The sequence below is a fragment of the Elephas maximus genome, chromosome 8 (assembly GCF_024166365.1).
Source record: "Elephas maximus indicus isolate mEleMax1 chromosome 8, mEleMax1 primary haplotype, whole genome shotgun sequence".
Classification (NCBI taxonomy): Eukaryota; Metazoa; Chordata; class Mammalia; order Proboscidea; family Elephantidae; genus Elephas; species Elephas maximus.
Window position 1 is genome coordinate 82,647,268 of NC_064826.1, and position 23,974 is coordinate 82,671,241.

A 23,974-nucleotide genomic window follows, 5' to 3' on the forward strand; every position below is an offset into this window, starting at 1 on the left:
TTATCAGCAATTCATTAAAGGAAACCAGTGACCAACTGTTTGACCTGCAGGTGGTCCAGCTTGAGGAACTCTTGGCGGTGCGGCACTCTGTCTTTGTGGTTGGCAATGCAGGCACAGGAAAAAGTAAGGTATAGTTGTCAATTGTTTGCTTTCAGCTGTGAAAGGAACATTTTCTTCTTCTTTTTTTTTTTTGCCTGTTTTCAGTGTTGTTTAAAAGAATTCCCCTCAGTGAAGCCTGCCATCATTTTGGGTTATAATCTGAGTCTTTTTGATCAGGTGACACTATTGGCCTGGGGGTAGAGTAGCAAATAGAACATTGCATTCACACAGGTTAAGTAAACTGAGTTGAAGATTGGGCTTTCCACATGAGAGATTTAGCACCCTATTCTTGCATTTAGAATTATGCCATCTACTTTCTGCACCTTTCATTAATATCATTATATCTGAACTCTTTTATCCAAGGCAAACATCCTAAGAGATTGTGGAATAAAATATCTGGTCTACAAAATTTGATTAGCCCTACCCACATTTATCAAAACTACTTTCTTACCTTTCTCAAGCCATCCTTGATTCTCTGCCCCACATCATTAAGAAAAACAACCCCAAATATTTTTCTTCAATATTTTCTCAGAAATATAGCCCTCTGTAGGGCCAAAACAAAAAAAAGAGCGGAAAGCAACAACGACAACAAAAAACATCTTTTTGGGATATCTATTCACTGTGAGGGGCTCTGGTGGCACAGCGGTTAAGAGCTATGGTGAGCTGTGGCTGCCGACCAAAAGGTTGGTAGTTCAAATCCACCAGCCGCTCCTTGGATACCCTATGGAGCAGTTTCCTATATGGTTGCTGTGAGTCGGAATCAACTCGACAGCATTCAGTTTATTCACCGTGAGGCAGAATCAACTCGATGGCAACGGGTTTAGGTTTTGTTTTGTTTTAATGCTAGGTGCATTACATAGGATTTACTGCATGCAGTGGTGATGTGCTATGGGTATTATTATCCCCATTTTTAGTTCACTGCTTGATTTCGTTTGGTCTTACTGACAGTCCTGGCAACATACTTATTTTCTTGTTTGGCAGACAGTATATGCAGAACTGCATGTCTTTTCATTCAGAGTGCTTGCGTATAAACATATTGAGTAGCCAATGACTAAAAATAAATCAAATGAGTCTTAAGAGCATGGGTGTATATAGAACTTGCCAGCATTTAGATCAGAACCCGAAGTGGTACACTTGTGAAAGGAAGCTCTGTATGGGGATTTTTCTAGTGAAAAAAATGCAATAATTGAAATATTAAAGCAGATAACTGAGAGACCTATAATTATTTTGTTAGAGTAAGTTTCAGATGTAGGCCAGGGTTCAAGGAGGGATAAAATTAAATTCTATAATTTCCAGTAGATTAATGGTTTCTAAAAATATAAGTTTAATATTCCTAAGGCATTCAATTTCTTTCATCTAGTCATCTCCAATTCTGTTCTATTCAACATTTATTTAAGTTGATATAATGAGAGCACTGAAGCTCAGGGCCATGCTATTTAGCAACTTCATCTTCCACAGTATTTGGCAATTGTTTAGCAGTCTTTCAAAACCCCTGTGAGTAGGTCAGGATGATAAATATCTAAAAAACAAAAGCCATGACATTTTGGAGAAAGCAGAAAGTATAGTTTGGAATAGATATTTGGGTTAAGACATCAATTAATTAAATGGACACACATTGGGCACCTACCAAGTGAGTTCTTATCCTCAAGCCTTCTTTTCCTCAATTATCTAGATCAGGGTTTCTCAGCCTCAGCTGACACCGGATACCTCTTTGTGGTAGGGACTATCCTGTGCATTGTAGGATGTGTAGCAGCATCCTTGGCCCTCTACTCACCAGATGCCTGTAACAGAACCCCCTCCCCACAGTGCTAACAGTCTCTGGCCTAGAACCACTGCCGTCCATCACTAGGTCTCAAGCATGCCTGGACCCTCATCATTGGCATCACCTGGCAGCTTGATAGAAATGCAAATTATCAACCCCATCCCAGACCTACTGAGTTAGTAACTCTGGGGTTGGCACCAGCAACCTGTGTTTTAAGAAGCCCTCCAGGGGTGATTCTGATGCACTCTGAATTTTGAGAACAACTGATAGAAATAGTTCAGGCAGGGTGTATTTTATAAGCATGAATGTACGCTTAATTGCATACAGCCTGTCACTTTGTACACAAGACTAAAATTCTCAAATGATAAAGTGACTTAATCCAATCGAAGTCATTCAAAGAATCAGGTGAACTGATTCTGTCCCACTGAAGAATTGTGGCAGTAATTTTTTCAAGATGACAACAGAAATTTGCATATGTATATTTCTCCCCATTTTCAATCTTACTGGTTGCCATCAACTCGATTCTAACTCTTAGTGACCCTACAGAGCAGAGTAGAACTGCCCCATAGAGTTTCCAAGGAGCGCCTGGTGAATTCGAACTGCTAACCTTTTGATTAGCAACCGTAGCACTTAACCGCTATGCCACCAGGGTTTCCTTTTCAATCTTAGTACACACAGAATGTCTAGGAATCTATAATGAGTGAGAAAAATCCATGAGAAATCTTTTCGTTGCATTTGGCTTAAATTAATATTAATTTTCTCAGCTCCTTTTCTTCTTCGCCTCAGATTTTGAGAACACTGAACCGAACATATGTTAGCATGAGACAGAAACCCGTTTGGAATGACTTAAACCCTAAAGCTGTGACAACAGATGAACTCTTTGGTTTCATACATCATGCTACCCGAGAATGGAAAGATGGCAAGTAGTGTTTCCTCTTTTGAAGTGCTAAAAATTTCCTTTTTTCTATCCAGAATGCCGTTTTTCAGTTCAAGCCAATTTTAGTCATAGCCACAGATTTATATGTGTTTATCTGTCTGGGTTATTGGAAATATAGCAGATCACAACAGCATTTATAACCTATAAATTAAAAAGAGACTTGAATAAGTGGTCGATTTGCATTCAGCATATTCGTATTTGGAGCTGTGCATTTTATCCAACATCAGTTATGTCAGGGCTCCCTATAAGCCAACAGAGAAGTCAATGTGAATGCCTCAGGGGACATTTATAAGGTACCTAATTAAAAAACAAGAAACAAATCCACTGCCGTCAAGTCGGTTCGGACTCATAGCGCCACTATAGGACAGAGTAGAACTATCCCAAAAGATTTCCAAGGAGCGGCTGGTGGATTCGAACTACTGACCTTTTGGTTAGTAGCTGAGCTCTTAACCACTGTACTTCCAGGGCTCAAAGGTGCTATTATAGGGGCCAGGTACAAAGGTCCAGGAGTCATGTTTCTTGCCCTGAAAGTAGTTGTAGACAAAAGCACATCCCTTTGTTAAAATCTGTTATTACTGCCCATTTCAGAAAGTGTGCTAACCTTGGCCTCATTCTTAAAGCCTCCCTCCTTTTCACACCCTAGATCCAACTGAACAGCAAACCCTATAGGAGATATATATATATTTATATGTAGGATATGGAGCCCTGGTGGCACAGTGATTAAGAGCTCAGCTGCTAACCAAAAGATCGGCAGTTTGAATCTACCAGGTACTCCTTGGGAACCCTATGAGGCAGCTTTGCTCTGTCCTATAGGGTCGCTATGAGTTGGAATCGACTCGATGGCAACGAGTATGTTTTTTTATAGTAGGATATATATTACTATATATACAGATAATAATTCTCATTTCCTCTGTAACTACCACATTGATTCAAGCCACCATTATCCCTTGCCTGTCCTTCAGTAGTCCCCTCACTGGCTTCCCTGCAGTCTATTTTCCAAACAGCAGAGAGAGGGCTTTCTTTGAAATGTTATTTCTCTGCTTCCAATTTCCAGTGGGTTCCCATCATCCTTAAAATCCAACCTTTTTCCTTGACCTACAAGACTCTATGTGATTAGACCCCTTCTCCCTATCTCTGACCTCATTTCCTGCTCTATGGCCTTCACTTGGAGAATCTGGGTGGGTTTACACGCTGGGCTGCTAACCAAAAGGTTGGAGGTTCAAGCCCACTCAGAGGTGCCTTGGAAGAAAGGCCTGGCAATATCCTGCCAAAAACAGCCGTTGAAAACCCCATGGAACACAGTTCTACCCTGATACACATGGGGTCACCGTGAGTCACAATTCTACTCAATTGGAACTGATTGGTAGGTTGGCCCTTCACTTACTACTTATAATCCATTCACACTGCCCTCCTTGTTGTTCCTTGAACATGTCAAGCATCTTCCTATCACAGGGCCTTTGCACCTGGTATTCTGTCCATCCACAACACTCTTCCTCCACTTATCTGTGCAGCTTGCTGCTTATGTTATTTAAGCGTCTGGTCAAATGCCACACCAGAAAACACTTCCCTGTTGACCCTATCTAAAGTAGTGCATTCTCCATACTCTTATCTTGCATATACTATTCCCTGCATCCGTGGGCAATCAGGATTTACTCTCTTAGCCTAGCTTCTGCCTTTTCATAAAGAACTGTGGCAGAGAGTGAGTGGTGTCTGTTCATGCCGAAAATCTGTGAAAGCAGCTCAGATCAGTGACCACTAAGAAAGGTTGCTTCTTTATGTGTTACGGTGGCGAGTTCTAGTAGGCACTGTCACTTATTTTTGCACGAAATACTTCAAAGAGGAAACAAAACCTTCCACACTCCTGCATTTGAAACAGTTGTGCTCACTGTAGTATTACACTGAGTTTGAAAAATCAGTAACTATTGAATACACTACCTACATGAAAGGATTAGATATGGAGCAATGACAAAAAGGATCATGAGTTTAAAATGTTTTAGTCTATACATCTTGTTAAGTAAGATGTAAGTTAATATAATGCCAGTTACCGTATTTCTCAAAAGAGGTGTACAATGCTTCTGAATGCTTTAGCGCTTGAATTATGCCCCTAGAATATCATTACAGAAAAAGAGAGAAAGGAGAAATAAACCAATATTCGGCCTAAAATAGATACCGAACATATGTACATGAAAAAGAATAATGTCTTATCTGGGATAAGTTATAAATTTTATGTATTTGCCTCCTATAAATCCCTACAACTGTTCTTCAAGGAAGCTACTATGATTTCTATTTGACATATGAGAACTTTCCTGTGGAAATGGTACTTGCCCACTGGTGAAGATAGAGCCAGGTGTGGAGCCGAAATATAGCTTGAAAGGCTTGCATACTGCTCACCAGAAAGAGGCAGCAAAGTTACTTTTGTTTAATTGGTAAAAGAGTTTCTATTAGAAATCATGAAAATTTACTTTAGAAATAGATAGCATTCAATTCCATTATACATTATGATTGTTCAGTCTTAATAGGAAGAAAGGCCTGGCAATCTGCTTCCAAAAACCAGCCAGTGGAAACCCTGTGAATCACAGTGGTTCGTGCAGTTGTGCATGGGGTCACCATGAGCTGGGGACTGATTCCATGGCATCTAACTACAATTCTTAATGAATAGGTCTCTTCTCATCCATTCTGAGAGAACAAGCAAATCTTATGCATGGTGGACCAAAGTGGATAGTCCTGGATGGAGATATCGATCCCATGTGGATTGAATCACTGAATACAGTCATGGATGATAACAAGGTGAATGACATCCCTGTGCTAAATCTTAAACATAACTTCTTTACTGTATTAACAGTTCCCTTCACTTGTTGATGTTAACGCTAGTTTTCAATCATTAACCTGGTGTTCCTTAGGTAATCACTATTTTGATAAGTGGTACTTTTCTGATTAATTCTCTTAATTTCATTGTTGAACAGTTTAGAGTAATACATTCTTCTTGTCAATATAAATTTAACCTTTAATGAGAGATACATTATCTTTTAAGAGTTTAGTTCATACAGAGCTTACCATTTTCTAAGAGCTAAATATAAATTGTTACATCTCATATTTGATTAAATATGGAATGCATGGACAATAAAAGAATGAGTTGTGCAATGTGTTAATTGGAGGAGTTTAACTATTCAGATTAATTAAATCCTGTAAGTGCAGACTGAGCATAAATGCTTTCCCTAGCATTTTGCTGTGGTTACTCCGGTATTCCCAACCAAAACTAAAGGTGATGAGACAGTCCTGTGAGGTACTGCTGAAGCTAAGCAAGGTCTACTGTTATGGTCAGGAGAGAGAAATCAGTAGCATTATTACTAAAGAATAGAATTAGTAACCACTTAAATTAACAGTGATTAATACTCTCTGAACTGAGACATTAAAAAAAAGAGACATTACTCATCATAAAATATAGGTCTTAGATCTTTATATTTCAATGAGTTTCTATAGGACACTTGATAATTGTGGTATTTCAGATTCTAAAGAAAGCTTATTTTTTCATAGTATTAGGCACTTTTCATGTAATTGATTTTTATATTTAAAGTCTAATATTTGGCTAACTAATAATTACCACAGTTATTTAAAGGCCGGTATTAATGAGTCTATTTTGGTGAGTTTGTTCCTCTGGTCAGTCAACTCTTCTTAGGGAAGAGCTTAAATCTTTCCTTAGACTGAGTTCATAGCCTTTGGTCCCTTCTACTAGGGGAAAGTACTTGTTTTTGTGGAGTCCCAGTTCGAAGAGTTAAGCACTGAACTACTAACAAAAAGGTTGGTGGTTTGAACCCATCCAGAGGCACCTCAAAAGAAAGGCCTGGCGATCTGTTTCCTAAAGGTCACAGCCTTGAGAACCTATGGAGTACACAGTTCCACTCTGAAACACATGGGGTCAGCGTGAGTCAGAATCAACAGGAGGGCAGCTGGTTTAGAATCCTTGGGTGGTGCAAATGGTTAAGCCCTCAACTACTATTATTTTTACGCAAATAATGCGTGCCTTTTATCCTTGTTTGCCAATCGCCTAGAAGGCATGTGTTATTTGCATAAAAATATGGTACTAGCTGAAAGGTGGGTGCTTCATATCCACCCAGGGGCTCCTGGGAAGACAGGCTTGGCTATCTGCTTCTGAGAGGTTACAGCCTTGAAAACCCTAGGGAGCAGTTCTACTCTGCATACGTGGCATCGCCATGAGTCAGAATCCACTCGATAGCGACTAACAACGACAATGAAGTCGGTAGCATTGCTGTTGCTCACATCTGAGGTCTGCCTGTGCTTCTTGCTGTGCTGCTGCATCCAGGTGCTGACCTTGGCCAGCAATGAGCGTGTGGCCTTGACGCCCTTAATGAGGCTTCTGTTTGAGATACATCACCTCAGGACAGCAACCCCGGCTACTGTTTCCAGGGCTGGTATTCTGTATGTGAACCCACAAGATCTGGGCTGGAATCCGTGAGTAGTTTTTAATCATGGTTAAAAAAAAAAAAAAAAAAACTAAAAATGATTGAAATGGCAGATGTTTTATTATATGTATTTTACCACAGTAGAATTTAATTACTTAATTTTGAAAGCTAAAAATTTGATCATTCAAAGATACTATTAGCAATTAAATTACGTTAAGGTGAATTTAAAGGTAATTAGCACCTAAAAGTGGGCAGTTGAAGCCCACCCGGTGGATCCATGAAAGAAGGGCATGGAGATCTGCTTCTGTGAAGATTACAGGGAAGAAAACCCTATGGAACAGTTCTCCTCTGCAGCACATGGGATCGCCATGAGTAGGCTGACTCGAGGGCAGCTAACAACATACCTTTGCTGTTTTTGCCTGAACGTTACCCTGTTCACACACCTTGTATGTGTTAAGAGTTTAGTATTTGTTGAATAAATGGATAAATAATATCTCGATTATGCTCTTTTTTTTTTTTTAGGTTTCCTGTTTTTTATTTATTTTTTAAATTTTTATTGTGCTTTAAGTGAAAGTTTACCAATCAAGTCAGTCTCTCATACAAAAATTTATATACATCTTGCTATATACTCCTAATTGCTCTCCCTCTAATGAGACAGACTGCTCCTTCCCTCCACTCTCTTTCTTCATGTCCATTCTGCCAGCTTCTGACGCTTTCTGCCTTCTCATCTTCCCTCCAGATAGGAGATGCCAACATAGTCTCAAGTATGTGCCTGACCCAAGAAGCTCATTCTTTACCAGCATCTTTTTCTATCCCATTGTCCAGTTTAATCCCTGAGGAGTTGGCTTTGGGAATGGTTCCTGTCTTGGGCTAACAGAAGGTCTGGGGGGCCATGACCACCAGGGTCCTTCTAGTCTCAGTCAGACCGTTAAGTCTGGTCTTTTTATGAGCATTTGCGGTCTGCATCCCACTGCTCTCCTGCTCCCTCAGGGGTTCTCTGTTGTGTTCCCTGTCAGGGCAGTCATCAGTTGTAGCCGGGCACCATCTACTTCTTCTGGTCTCAGGCTGATGGAGTCTCTGGTTTATGTGGCCCTTTCTGTCTCTTGGGCTCATCATTACCTTGTGTCCTTGGTGTTCTTCATTCTCCTTTGCTCCAGGTGGGTTAAGACCAACAATTATGCTCTTTTAAGAACCATTTATATGGGATCAAAGCAACAACAACAATGTGAAAGGTTAAATAGGAACCTTAGGGGGCGGTGAGTATATGTTAGTGTGGGAGGAACAACTCAGAAGAGGAGGTTGAGAATAGCTGTACTACACAAAGAATGTAATCAATATCAGTGAATTGTACATGTAGAAACGATCGAATTGGTATATGTTTTGCTACGTACATTCCCAACAACAGCAAAATAAAAAAAATAAAACACTTAGATATATCATTCAGTCAGCATATGCACATTTGTATGTATATATAATATGCATACATGAAAATTGGTAATGCCTTGATTTAGAGCTGATTTACTGTGTCCACTTGCTTACTCTTCAAATGTTTTCCACAAATATATCTCAGTAATCATTTGTCTCTTCCTCCAGCATTTGCATCTGAACTGTAGGGACGGCTAAGCTCTGCCAGGTGAGGCAAGCTTTTGCCTGGCATGCTTCTTATGTCCGATATCTTCTGTCTGTCTCTTCAGGCCTGCTGCCCATCCTTCCTGCCCTGTTCTGCACTGCAGGAAGCTACCCTGTGTGGACCACATCAATGGGCCCCTTGCCTTCTGGCTTCTGCTTGGGTTTGGCCCATGAGGAGCCCTGGCAGGAATCCTAGGGAGAGAGGAGAATGAGGTCAGGCTATTTATTTTCCTGGCTCCCTCCCTGCAGGGTCACATCAGGATGGCTGTGTTCTCAACTGCAGGTCACAGATCCTCCTGAGGTTTCTCCATAGGATTCTTTTCTTCTAGGCCCTAGTGGCCTGCCTTCTCTTGTCCCTGCAGACATAAGTGCAGTCACCTTTCCTCTGTTACCACCCTTAGGGAAGGCAATCTCCCTTGAAGGTTCTCTACTCCCTACCCACACCTTTGTAAACAGTCCTTTCATTGATCCTTCCCTATTATCCTCATTTGAGTATGACTTCATTTCCTACCAGACTGCTGACTGAAGCTGCTTTTTCTGTTTGTACTGATACGCTCACTGGAATTACCATCCCTTAACTCTACAACGAAGAAAAGCTATGCCCAGGCTTTTGTGTGTGGCAAAGCTGTATTAAATTTTGCTGGTGGAAGGAGTGATTTTTTTAAAAGTCTAGAACAGAGAGTTGTTCTTGGGGGTAATGGTTCCTTTCTCCAGTGTAGATTCTGACTACCTCCTGGGACCTACCTATGAGTTGGGATTTCACTGAAGGAGAACCCCCAAGTCTTCTCACATTTTCTTGTTTTTAGTCTTAGAGTCTCATATACCAGAGAGCAGAGGTGGTCTCCTCTCACCCCATGCAAGTGATGGCTTTCATTTCCTTTGGGGGACCTCTTACCCAACCCCATTACTGGGTATGGTCTGATTTCAGTAATCAGCCATACAGTTCTCAAAGCCTATGTAATTCAGTCTCAGTAACAGCGTGAGGAGAGACACATAGAAAGACTTTTATCCAATAAGTCAAACACCATGGGTTGGCTAAAGAGGCATCTAAATTGTACCACTAACAGAATTAACCCTCTTCACCATTAGATTTTGTTTTCATGGAGATTCTCATTTTTCTTTTCTAAAACAGTAGGTAGATTTTTAATTTCCATGTGTGTGATCAAAGTTTCCATACAGATTATTTTCTAAAATAATGGGAAGCTGCTCAAAAGGTTATTTTTATGCTTTCACCTCCCACTGCCGGAAACTTGCCGTAAACTGTAAATGGCTACCTCAGGTTGGGGGATATTTTTTTCATTTCATGTTTATTGGATATTTAACACCTTACTTATAGTGTCATAATATTAATAATATGGTAGTTTTACATTTATTGGCTTATTTAATCCTCAGTTATCTTCTATGATTGATACATTTATTAAGCCCATTTTACAAACTAGTATCTTAGGTCTCGATTTTCCCCAACTTTTTATTTTAAAGTACTGAAGACTATATAAAAGTCAAAAAGGTAGTACAGTGTACAACCATACACTCTTTTTCTGGGGTTACTGTTGCCATTCTCCTACATTTGCTTTCTCTCTGGCTACATAGACACACATACATTTTCTACTCTTATTTTCATTTATTTGTTTATTTTTGCCAAATTATCTGGAAGTTGCAGATATTTAGATACTTCGTCACTAAGTACTTAAGCATTTGTCCCCTACGAGCTAGTCTCCCACACAAACACAGAACAGTTAACACACCCAGAAGTTTATCCTGGATACATTAATATTTAATAGCAGTCATTTTTCAAAATTACTAGTTAGTCCAGTGATGACCTCTATAATTTTTTTTTTTTTCCTTTTTAATCCAGCATCAAAACAAGGATCAGACATTGCATTTACTTGTCATGTCTCTATTGTCTCCTTTAATCTAGAATATTCCCTCAACCTTTTTCTTTCATGACATTGACATTTTTTAACAGAACTAGCCAGGGTCTCAAAGACTGGTTCATTGGTGGTTGCAAAATGGTAATTTTCTAATCCAGTCTTTCTATCTATATGTATTAACCGACGTTTTTCTGTAAAGAAGAACTTTTCCTCTTCTTACCTACTATACTTTCTTCCTTTCCTTTTCTTTTTTTTTTTTTAGGGAGTTTAATTTCAGTTCATGGATTTTTGTTGTTGTTAAATGGGTTAAAATTCATTACCAGCATTATTCTTTTGGATACTCAAATTATCGTGTTTTTGTCAGTGAGAGCTGCTTTAAGCCAACTCCTAAGTCTTTGTCCTTCTAAGTCTTTGAGCAATTTTCTTTCCAGCTAAACAAGACGCTTCTGGCTTATCTAAAACTTCTCTTTCCCCAGACCTGAGTCAGCCATCTCTCCAAGGGGCCCTGGGTCCTTTTAGTGTAGGGAATGGTATTTAGAATCTAAGCAAGGGATGCTCAGCATGCTTATTGAGAACTGGTTTGTCATTCCTCCTAGGCCCTTTCAATGAACAAAAGCTGAAAAAAAAATTTTTTTAATTCATATTGAATGAACTGGTAAAATACTGCGGGTAGAGAGATTGCGAAATACTATGCTCATAGTATCTCTGTGACATACCGTTTAAGGACCGAAGATAGTGCCATTATTACTTTAGCCTCTTAGAGTATTTCGATAAAAATTCCCAGAGCTATTTTAAAAAATAATTTTATGTCCATACTTTACAGATATGGAGCATACAGGGTGAAATAACATCCGTAAAATCACATTAGCACGAGACTAGCTATAGAAATGAAATCCTATTTGGTCTTAATTCTGAGTTTTAATTACATTTACTAGAAGAATCCCGGACAGTTCATGTACGCCTGTTGAGACCTTGTGAAATAGAAAAATAAACAGGAATTAGAAGACATTTTCTGAAGATTTATAATCAGTGACAGCTTTTTCTAGTAAAAAGGGATGAAAATATATAGAAAAGGAAAAACATACAGGCAATGAAAAATGTAAAAGTCTTAAAGGGAGCATAACAGTGGAAATGGGCTCTACCAAGCTGTATATTATTAGCTTATAAATAAATGACAGGAAATGGTAGGATATTTCTGGAATTTAGTCTGATTCCAAAAGAGGAGTTATAAGTAGATAACTTTTGTGAGCCACAACTTTAGATCATGCTCCCTTCTTTTTTTACTTTAGCTTAAAATATTCTTTTGGCTTTTATCGCTAATTCTGCCACCTGCATTGGATGTTGTCTTAATTACCCCTGACATCCCATTCTCTCATTGTTGGATACTGAGTATACTAAGTGTACAGATTCAGAAATAATCGACAATCATTGCTGACCAGCGTGCTCTGCTACTGTCTGCCATTTCTCCAGGCCACCATGGTTGATAGGGAACCTGGAGCTTGCTGTAAGAGAAAAACTGTTGAGAGTTCTGGTGAATTCCTCCTATCCCATGTGACAGGGTTCCAACTCCAGCCTATTGAATAACGCAGAGAGCCCTGAAAACTTTGGCAACCTAGACGGTTTGACAAACCACAGGGTTTTAGACTTCATGTGATAAATAAACCTGTAGCATTTCTGGAGGAGGAAAGAGCAACATAGATTCTATGGAACCCATTTGCAAATGCTGAAAAGCCAGAGATTCTCTGTTAATGACTTTAAGACACAGACATCACAATGCAGCTATTTCCTTAGGCAGGGCACCAACGTGGTTATTTTTTATGTAGGCAAGTGAGAAATACGCGATTTTAGTCCCATGGTAGCAGTGTATTCCATGTTCACATCTGTAGCATATTTAAAAAGTCATAAGGAAACTTTCTTTAAGTGAGGTAAAAAAAAATTGCAAGCAAATACACGGTTGTATCTCTTCAGTTTTTACCATTGCTAAAGATAATAGTCTCTTCTAAATTTCCTTTTAATGTTTATTTTTATTCTACGATACAGTAATAATTTATGCATGAAATTTTAAACTGTCCATATTTATGAATAGTTTTTTTTTTTTTTTTTTTTTTTTTAATTCTCTGGGCTACATTATATGGTTGACCCCAGCACAGGTCATTGTTGGCTTGTTTTTTGGGGTACAGTCAGGACTTACTATGTCACCTGGTTTGCTTTATCTCACCTTCTTCCTGAAGAAACTCTCACTTGTGGAGGTAATTAGCATCATTTGGTAGTGGACCTACTAGGTTTTCCCTTTGACACTTCATCCACTGCCCCTTAAGTGCAAAGCCCACCTCGCCTTTCTAGAGCTGTTGTTGAGGCCCCTGTTCCTAGTTAGCCCTTTATAGCCTTCTGCCCCGACAGAGACCAGGAGGAGACTTGGTAGGGTGACAGGGTGTGGAATTGGCTATCCCATCTGAACACTTCTACATTGTATCACTGCCTTTAGGAAAGGCACAAAGAGGCAGAGCCAGCATCTGAACACAGTTCTTCCAATTCCATCAGCCCTGTGCTAATGAGTAATACTTAGTTTATGATGTCATATATTAATCTAAGCACTGTATGCATGTGAAATTGCTTAATCCTCACAACCACCCTAGGAAGTCCATATTATTGTCATCTGCATTTACAGAGGAGAAAATTGAGGCACAAAGAGGTTAAGTAACTTACCTAAGATTACAAAGTTAAAAATGGTAGAACTGGGTCTAGATCTAGGCAGTCTGGCTCGAGAGTTCTGTCTGCCCAGCCAGTCCTCAAGGAACCCTGATGGCACAATGGTTAAGGGCTCAGCTGCTAACCAAAAGGCTGGCAGTTTGAACTCACTCAGCAACTCCACAGGAGAGAGACTTGGAGATCTGCTCCTGTAAAGATTACAGCCTAGAAAACCCTATGGAGCAGTTCTACTCTGTCACATGGGGCTGCTATGAGTCACTATCGACTCAAAGGCACCTAACAACAACAAGCTAATCCTTGTTTCTTCTCCTACCTCACCCCCATGATAAACTCTACACACTAAGATTTCACCTCTTACAGCTGATGTGTAGCAAAATCAGTAGCTGAGGGGTAGGTGTGGCCTTCATGCTTTTGTCCCTGGTCACTAACACCTGCCTTCCCTTGCTCCATGATGCCCACTGTCACCACCACCCAGAGAGATTTCTATCAAGTTGTCATCATGCAACTAACTTGTCTTCCACTGGAAACCATTCCTCTTGGACCTGCAGAAGTTCTGACAGTTGGCCTTTTATAAACCTAACCATAGTATAAATGTAGTCAATTATTTAATAAAACCCTATTGCAAAGCTGCATGAAAAGCAAAGGGAGCCTTTTGCAAAATAATCATCTAACCTTAACTTTTCTGAGATACTCAAATTGTTAAATTGTATTTGCTTAAAGCAAGATGTAGCTGTAATTGGTCTGGGAGTCCTGTTGGCCCTTTAATCTCAACTTACTGAGTTTATTATCACGACTTCTACTTACTGAGAACTTTTTGAGCAATTATTTTTAGTTTAACATTATAAAATTGCACCCCAGAAACTAATATGGATTGAACTGAGTCATGCTTCTTTTTATTGTTAAGTATTATTTTGTTACTATGTGAGAGATAATTTAGAGTATCAAAATTGATAACATTTTATAAGCTTCAGATTCATATATATGCATCCAAGTACGAGATGACATTTTAGAGCCACTTACTCAAAACACATTACTAGCTTTCAGGTTAGAGTTACATACTCGGGGGGAAAAGGAGGTACTTTGAAATAGCCCCTTGTGCAGTTCTCACCTTTTGATTTGTAACTGATTTCTCATTACTAAATAATCAGTGCCAATATTAATCAAGAAAAATCCCAAGCTGTTTTCATAAATAAAGCCTACCCCATGAAAGTGGTTTCTGTCCTTTAGGAAATGACACCCTGTACTTCCTGATAAATGCACCGTAATGGCCTACTTATACTGTATTATGTTTGGCTTCTAAGTGCTATTAGGAGTTTCTTTTACGTTCTTTTCATTAGGTAAAAATGGCCATTGAAACAAGTTTTTAAAGGGCCATTTTAAAATATTTTCAGATTGAGAAACGGAGTGAACTCACCAAACATGCCCCTGAAGTGTTGCACCAAGCTGTGTTGAAGGGGGCAGCTTTTGACTGGGTGAAGTTCTGCCTTTGAAGCCGGGTGTTCAATAAAAGCTTTTCTGTGTTCTTTTTCAGGTATGTAGCCAGTTGGATAGACAGGAGGCGGCATCAATCAGAAAAGGCCAACTTAACTATTCTTTTTGATAAATATGTTCCTGCGTGCTTGGATAAGCTGAGAACAAGCTTTAAAACCATCACTTCAATTCCAGAAAACAGCATGGTGCAGGTCGGTCTTCAGTTGTATCATTTAACTTCTAGTTCTGATACGGCAGTGTGGCTTGATTGAGAGGACAGATAGTTTTTGCTCCATGAATGACTGAAAGATTTCTGGAATTGTTAGGTTGCCCCAACCCATCCCTCCCCCAAGTTCATGTTTCCCAGTGCTTTTTTTTTAATACTTGTTTTAAATATGTTGGTAACAAAACATTTGCCATTTGAACATTCTTCACATGTGCAATTTAGTGGCATTAATTGTATTCCTCGTGTTGTACAACTATCACCATTATCTGTTTCCAACTTTCTCCGTCACCCTTAACAGAAGCTCAGTGTCTCCTAAGCATGGAGTCCCTTCATCTGCTCCCTGCCCACGTACTCTGTAACCACGAATAACCTAGGCCTGTGTCTAGGTATTTGCCTGTTCTAGATATTCCATACAGGTGGAAACAACCTCTGTCACATACCTCTCACTCTGTTGTCATTCTGGGCTGGTGGTCTGTTTCTTTCCCTAGATTGTGAACTAGAGGGCAGAAGCCATGTTTTATTCAGAGATAATACAGAGTTCCTAGCACACCAAACCCAAACCAAACCGATTGCTGTCGAATCAATTCTGACTCATAGTGACCCTATAGGACAGAGTAGAACTGCCCCATAGGATTTCCAAGGAGTGCCTGGTAGACTCGAACTGCTGACCTCCTGGTTAGCAGCTGTGGTTCTTGGCCGCTACACCACAGGGTTTCCTCCTAGCACAGAGTAGGTGCCAGATATGTGTTTATTGAGTCATTGTTTTCTCCCAAGTATATTTGAGCAGGATTAGAAGAATGAAGTTCTAACAGCCTTATTTATTTTTCTATCTTGCAAGTAGCATGCTCAGAGAAGGCACTCAATATATATTTTTGAATTAATTAGATCTGTGCGATTAAAAAAGTCAGCCATAGAAAAAGAGAAAACTTCTGAATTCTACTGCAAATGTGCAACTACCCACAGACTCCCACTCTGCTCTCCTTTTTCTTACCTCCTCTTCCCCTCCCAAAAATATTCCTTAGGCCATGTCAGTATAGATGAAGAGTTCATAAATATTCTAGGGATAAGTTTTTTCTGATCCTAATTGTGAGACAGCTGGTAAGAGTGAATGGTATATGTGATATGTTGTCACGGGAGCAAACAAAAATAATTCACAGCACACGGAAATGAAGGTTGTGATCTTAATCTCAGCATGAAGAAAAACTAGCCCCAGCTTTTGTAAGTACAAAACTTCGCAGAAGGTTGACAATTAAAAACCCTCCTGCTGCCCCAGAGAAGCAAAATTGGTTTCTAAGTACTTTGTTACTATTAAGTTACTATGTTACCAAATTTGCTTAAAGCTAAATTAGAAATAGTTACCAGCATAACAAGAAGAGAAAGTTAAGGTTTTGGGATAATTCACACACCAATTAAGTAAACGATAGTCTTCAGCAGTAATTATCTGAGGTATAATTTATTTCTGAAAGCAGGTCTGAATTTATTCATAATGAATTAATTATGTGGTTAGCCTAATTAGACTTCCTCTGGTGTAATACTTGCAAAAAGCATGATAGTGTTCTTTCTCAAGTTGACTTGTGTATTTGTGTGATTCTCTGTGGTGTGAACGCTTTCATTCAAGAGTAGTGTGAAAATAGGTCAGTAGGAATTAATGACTTGTAGTATTCAGAAATGGCATTTTATCCTCAGCTCTTTTTTTTTTTCTGTTGTTTTAAGTAGCCTCTTTTCTGAGGTTGCTTAAAAGAACAGGAATTTGCATCAAAAAAAAAACTGGATATTATAAAAGAATAGGTTCAAATGGTCACCTTAAGAAATTAATGTACTGTGTTTCCCAATATATGAAATGTCTTTAGTTTCAGTGATATGTAATTCTTTCAGAATTTTAGTTTCAGTGATATGTAATTCTTTCAGAATATGCATTAAAATAAGTATTTGTTAATTGTTGGCAAAAAACCCACACCGGGCTCAAAATTTTTTTAAGTATTGTATTTGAGAGAAAATAGAAAAATCGTTTGTGTTTTCAACTCAGTGGATTGCACTGTAGTGAGACCCTTCTGTCTTTTTTGTTTTGATCTTAACATTCCTTAGAACAACATGGCTTCTACTCAAATACCAGAGCCCTGGAGTTTTATATTATTTTTCTTGACAACAAACTGGTGAGCTTTATTTTATTAAAAGGTTAGTTTAAATTGGCAAATATGGCACAATATAATAGAAATCAAGACAAAAGATTTAAAAATATAACAGATGCTCAACTATTTAAATTGAAAGGTATTTCCAGATTATCTCCAAGGCCCATTTACGTGGATTTTTTTCTCCATCTTTCATGAGGAGCAAGGAAAGGCACACATACAATCCTGACTTGCTTTGTTATAGCTTGCGTTGCTCTGTGCATGATAGTGATAAAAATCTCTTGTTGCCTCCCAAAACTGGGGACAGGGCATCTTGAGCTTTTAGGGTCCAGTGACAATGCTCATGAATGACAAATATGTTTGTGCTTCAGAGAACTAGCCAAAAAGTGTGCACAATACTGGTTATTAGTTCCTGTGGTCAAGGCCTTTGGGTGTTTATCACCAACAGAGCACATGGCATTTCACTAGAGTATGTGAAGGGCAAGTTCCTGAACAGCATTTCTTCCCAGGTTAAATTTAGTTTGATGTCTGAAATATCCCACAGGCTAAGGCTGCCAGTCCAACATTCTAAATTTGTGACAACAGGTGGAAAAAAAGTACTGCCAAAACACTAGTTGAAAGTAGGTTATCTAATTGTGCAACAATATGAAAACAGTTAAGTAAATGTTTGTACACACAGTGGAATCTTGTGCATTCATGCCCAGTGACATGGTAGAGTAGCACTTTTTGATAGGAAAGGTGTCTTCAGTATGTTTTTAAGTGGGAAAGTGAGTTATTGAATATTACATGTAGTATGATACCCTATTTATTAAAAGGGCATAGTTATAGATGCATTACTTTTAAAAAAAATTTTGCTTATATTTATGTCAATATTTTGTTTGTTTTTTATTGCAGTAAATATATGTAACAAAACATTTGCCATTTCAACATTCTCCACATGTACGATCCAGTGACATTAATTATTTGTGTCATGTTATTAAACAACCACCATTATTCGCTTCCATATTTTTCCATCATCCTTCACAGAAGTTCAGTATCCTCTAAACAATGAGTCCGCCATTTTCTTCTCTCTCACCTGCCTAGTAACAGCTAATCAACTCTGAGCTCTGTACACTTGCCTGTTCAAGATATTTCAAACAAGAGGGATCATACAATACTTTTCCTTGCAGTGATTATTAATTAGGTAATTAAAAAAAAATTTTTCTAATAGTTTGCAATTTCCTAGGAGATCAGTGTGATTAAAAGTGGCAAAAGTTTTCCACCAATGACATAGAAATCTGAGGCAGTAGTTTTTGCCCTTCCCAATGTCAGAAATCCACAGAGTTGGGAAAAATGATATAGTCTCTTAAAGATAAAATGGATTTGTAGAAAAGACCTTGGAATCTATTCCACTATTTAAAAACAAACAAACAAACAAAAAATGTTGCCCTAAACAAATGGCTATTTCTTTTTCATTAGACTATTTGCGTTCTTTTGGAGTGTTTGCTGACACCTGAAAATGTACCTTCTGACAGCCCAAAGGAAGTTTATGAAGTCTATTTTGTCTTTGCTTGCATCTGGGCATTCGGAGGCACTCTACTACGAGACCAGGTATGTTTAGAAATAGTTTTCAGAACAAGTTTCCTTTTTTTTTGAATATTAAAATATGCTATATTATCATAAATCTACTTTACATGCCTTATTCTCTACTAAGCCTGTACATTCTCTAGGCCATCTGATTCAGACTGATACTTCCAACCTTGGCTGACAAGGTCAAATCCATTGCCTTCAGCCTGATGTCTCTCTGAGCTCAAGGTTCTATATTTCCAGCTGCATCTGGAGGATTGCCAGCAGGCAGTCATATTCAGTGTCCATGAGATGGAACTCTTCATCTGTCCCATGTCTCCTCTTTATTCTTTCTTTTCATCAGTGATACATTCCTGCAAGTTACTCTAGTTAAAAACCTGGGAGACACTGTTCTTCCTTATTTTCACATCTGATAATTTTCAGATACTTTGGGTTTCACTTACAAAATAGCTGTCAAGTCTGCCCCCTCCTCTCCAACCCTACAGCCTTAATTCAGGAATGTATCATTTTTAGATTGCCATAGGCCCTCGTAATAGCTTTCAAATTGGTCTCCCTGTCTTCAGTCTTTCTTACCTCTAATCAGTCTCACATACCACTCTCAGGGTAATAATCCATGAACCACGTCAAGCCCTGACCAATTCCTTTTCATCAGTCTTTCCATCAGCTTGAGGTGAAAGCTATCACATCTACCCATCATTTCTGGCACAGATAGTAGTGGCTTCTGATTTTTTGTGGGCAGACACTTGATACAGAAGTGTGTGTGCATGCACGCACACACACACACACGCCATACATACAAACTGTGTATATTTGCTCAATACAAAGTGAGACTTCTCCAGCTTTAGAAATTTGCAGATCGAATATCCACCATGCACGTCAGTGTATAGATTTTCTGATGTAGTCTTTACAATAACTCTTCAAGGTGTCCTTATTGTGCAGATACAGAAGAGCTCAGAAAAGCGAAGTAACTTGCCCAAGGTCATGTTGATGGTAAATGGCAACAGCAGGATTCCCACTCATGTTCATCTGTCTCCAAAGGCCATGCCTTCCAGGGTACTTCTGTACTGCTCTGCATCACAGTGTTTCTATGAGTAACCCTGGATCTTTGCATTAAAGATCAATGGCATGCATGTTTTCCAGGCTTCCCTGGATGTCTCCAAACGTAAACAGGAAATTTACATTGGAAGGCACCATAGCCAAGAGTGACTTACACTTCTGTTGGCTTACTCACTGCAGATCCTAAAATAAATAGTTGATATAACCTGGGTGGCAATTCCGCTTCTTGTTATTAGGTTACCATTGCTCATATCTATAAATAAATTTGAGATTCACTTGACCTCCTAGATCTTATTTCATCCCCTCTCAGAAGCCAAATTTTCTTTCAGTGAGAGTTAAGTATCAGTGTTGGGTGTCTTCATGTGGTTTTCTTAACGGGTAGGAGAGCTTCATTCGCTACACAATTTACAACATGTATAGGTTTCTCATTCTCCATGGAAGCCGTATGTAGCATCTTCCACCTGCCCAGTGGTTTTTCCTTCAGTGTTTTCTACAGGCTTTCTTATTTTTCGGGACTAAAAATAATCAGGTAAAATTGCATGAGTAGGATGTTAACAGCTGAGATCTTTCCACTCCTGATTCTAACTCTTCACCTTCCTCCCAGCTGATCCTCTTACAATCTGCTCCATCCCCAGACATGGTGGCCTTCTACCCAGTTGTCCCAACCAGAAACTGGAGCATCACACTAGTAGCCTTCCTCTCCTGTACACTGCCTTCCTCAATTAACAGTCAACATCATAATCATTATTAAACTTTTGAAGTGTCTCTAGCTAGGAAACATTCAGGAGAGAGGCAATGAGGTTGGCAACTTGAATGAAGCAGACACAAGAAATCTTCTCAGGGATAGCTATTTGTTCCATGAATTTGAATGCCTACTATAAGTCAGGTGATGTGCTTAGGGCTTTTCATAGGCTCTCATTTAACCTTCAAAAAATTAGAAAACCTATATGGATAGGTACAACTATTATCATTCCTCTTTTTTAAGTAAAAAACTGAAGCTTAGAGAGATAGGTTAACCTGTTTCAGAACACAAAGCTAACCAATGACTGAGCCACATTTGAACTATAGTGGACTGACTCAGAACCTGTGCCTTTAACCCAGGCCATTGCCAAGAACCTCCAAAATGAGTCTCAAATCAACTGCCTCTGAGCTACTGTAAACCACCATCATTTCTCACTTGGCCTGTGAAGTAGCCTTCTCACTGATCTTTCTGTTTCTACACTTGCCCCCATAAACCATTACACACTTACCAGCCGGAGTGATTTTTTTAAATGTAAATTCGATCATGTTATACTTCAGAGTTTAAAACAATGTAAGAAATGAAATAGTAGTTACATGGCCTCTGGATCTGATGCTTCCTGTCTCTCCCTACTTCTTCCTCTGCCAGTCCCTCCGCACCCATTTGCTGCTCTCCAGTCACACTGGCTAGTTTCTTGAACACACCAAATTGTTTCCTACCACAGGACCTTTGCACTTGCTGGTTTCTTCCTGAAATAGTCTTCTCCCTAATCTGTAACTGTCCTCAAAGATGGTTTCCCTAACACTGAGTTAAGATGGGTCAGCCCTGTTACAGTTGCTTAAAGAAAACTTTATTTTTTGCGATAAAAAAACTATTATTTATTTATGATTTATTGGCTTAACGTCTGCCTCCACCATGCATCCCCATGGCAGGGACCCTGTTTGTTTTATTTCCCACCATGGAATGAATGCATTTAGTTAAATGAGTTAATGAATCAAAAATTTATCACCAAAGTCAATTTGTTGATGTACTGGTTTAGGTAATGCAGATTTTGATGCAGGTAGAAACCTATATATGTATTCTGCCTACAGAGAATGGTGACAGGTAAGCAATAGCCTCTGAACTAACTTGGTTTAAGACCAATTTTTGTAGAGTTGGTAAAACATCCCATGTCACCAATCTGAAAATAATTTAAATGAGTCTAAGCTCATTAACGTTTGACTGATGGTGTGTAGGAGCATGAGGTCAGCTGGTTTGGAAGTTAGTGGGGTTAGCTACAAAGACTGATCACCTATCTCAGCTCATTCTCCTCCTCTAGCCATCCTGTCTGTCACTACCAATATGTATGGCCCTACTCAGTTAAGAAAGTGGACCATAGTCCAAAAACGTAATGACATCAGAGTAAAAGCAGGTTTAAGAAATTTCTCTGGTGCAGGATGGGAGGTGAGGTTTTGAATAAGTATGAGATTGGTGAATGCAGTGGACACACATAGTATTTTTAGAGTTCACCAAAAGTCTATATGCCAGATCATCCTATCATTATAGAAGTCAGTATGTAAGGTTGTCCTATGGTCATAGAAGTCACTAGACCAGGTCATCCTGGGGACATAGAAGTCACTAAGCCAGGTCATGCTGTAGATACGGAAGTCATTAGGCCAGATCATAGGAGCCCTGGCAGCGCAGTGGTTAAGCACATGGCTGCTAACCAAAAGGTCAGCGGTTCGAACCCACAGTGGTTCAAACTCCATGGGAAAAAGATGTGGCAGTCTGCTTCTGTAGATAGTATAGCCTTGGAAACTGTATGGAGCAGTTCTACTCTGTCCTGTAGGGTCACTGTGAGTCGGAATCGACTATATCCTGTGGATATAGAAGTCACTAGACCAGGTCATCTTGTGGACATAAGGTCATCATCTAGCCTGAGACCAGAAGAACTAGATGGTGCCCAGCTAACCACTACCCACCATTCTGACCAGGGACACAATAGAAGGTCCCAGATAGAAGGGGAGAAAAAAGTAGAACAAAATGTAACTTCCTAAAAATGGCTAGACTTAGACCAATAGAGACTAGGGGAACCCCTGAGACTGTCATCCTAAGATACTCTTCGAACTTGGAACCAAAAACACTCCTAGAGTCACCTTTCAGCCAAGTTATAGATTGGCTTATAAAACAAACAACATCAACCATGAGTACTGTGCTCCCTTAAATAATCAACTGCATCAGACCAACCAGTCAACATTAACCCGAAAGCAAAGATGAGAAGGTAAGAAGGGGCAGGGAAGCTAGATTAATGGAAACAGAACAAACAGAATCGAAATAATGAGAATGCTGATACGTTGTGAAAAAATGACCATTTACTGTCACCATAAAGGAAATGTTATTTTAACACCAAAAAGTCCAGGAAGCCTATAAGCTTGAAATATAGGAAAGTATATAGATTAAATAATATTGCCAATTTTTAGGCACTCCATTGTTCTTATTCTTCTAATTTCATCATCAATTAATGTGCACATTGGTAGAAATCAACACCAATGTTTGAGAACCACTGTCTTGTGTTACCTAGTATGGTAATTTGCAAGATAGCTCATTGTTAAATTTAATAAGCAAAGAGTAACCTAAGGTTCACCTAACCTTATCTTGCTTTTTTAGTTAATAACTATTCTAGAAAACGTAGTACCTGATGAGTATATGGCAATTATAGAGTTCTACATCTATGATAGTATCACTCATTATAACTTATCTCTAGTTATTTTTCATGGGTCAGTTATTCCATCCCAAACCAAAGGCTTTATTTGCAATCTTGACTCTGTATACTGCAAACACTGTGTGTAGAGCAGCGTTTGGAGGGGCTTTGTATGTTTTCAGAATTACCTTTAAGTCTGCCATAAGGATTTCTCTTGTTCCCCTTAGCTTTCTGATTACCCAGCTGAATTCAGTCGGTGGTGGCATAAAGAGATGAAAGCAGTGAAGTTTCCATCCCAGGGAACAATCTTTGATTATTATCTGGACCACAATACTAAGAAATTCTTGCCTTGGGCTGATAAAATCCCCCAATTCACCATGGAGCCAGATGTACCTCTGCAGGTAGATGTGGGGAACATGTCAATTTTCAAGCCATGCTATGCTGATTTGAGTCCTTTCTTTTTAGCAGTCTTTTTTCCTTCTTTACCTGATGTATAAATTACTGTGTTGATATGCCTAGCATATAACAGTTTCCCTAGAAGAGGAGAATCTCAGCCATAGGAACACTTACTGAGATGGCTATTATTTTTCTGCAACCTCTTTTTTTTTATGCCAACTTAATTCCATGGTAGCACCTTTCTTTACATTTTCCTAGAAACTTCTTGAGTACTGTGAAAACTG

General features: G+C 39.1%; 1 protein-coding gene across 3 annotated transcripts in view; it reads left to right on the plus strand.

Moving 5' to 3' along the window:
- Positions 1–23,974, plus strand: part of DNAH11 (dynein axonemal heavy chain 11) — a 368,316-nt gene that overhangs the window by 148,029 nt on the left and 196,313 nt on the right. For 2 of the 3 annotated variants that reach the window (XR_007518405.1, XM_049893431.1), the window contains exons 39-45: positions 51–128; positions 2,648–2,780; positions 5,458–5,585; positions 7,120–7,268; positions 14,960–15,110; positions 18,712–18,843; positions 23,522–23,695. Coding sequence is in view for 2 of the 3 variants with exons in the window: in XM_049893431.1 (XP_049749388.1) it covers positions 51–128; positions 2,648–2,780; positions 5,458–5,585; positions 7,120–7,268; positions 14,960–15,110; positions 18,712–18,843; positions 23,522–23,695 (945 nt within the window). In the remaining variant the exon portion in view is untranslated. The remainder of the gene's footprint in view (positions 1–50; positions 129–2,647; positions 2,781–5,457; positions 5,586–7,119; positions 7,269–14,959; positions 15,111–18,711; positions 18,844–23,521; positions 23,696–23,974) is intronic. The other variant, XM_049893432.1, reaches the window with a different exon arrangement.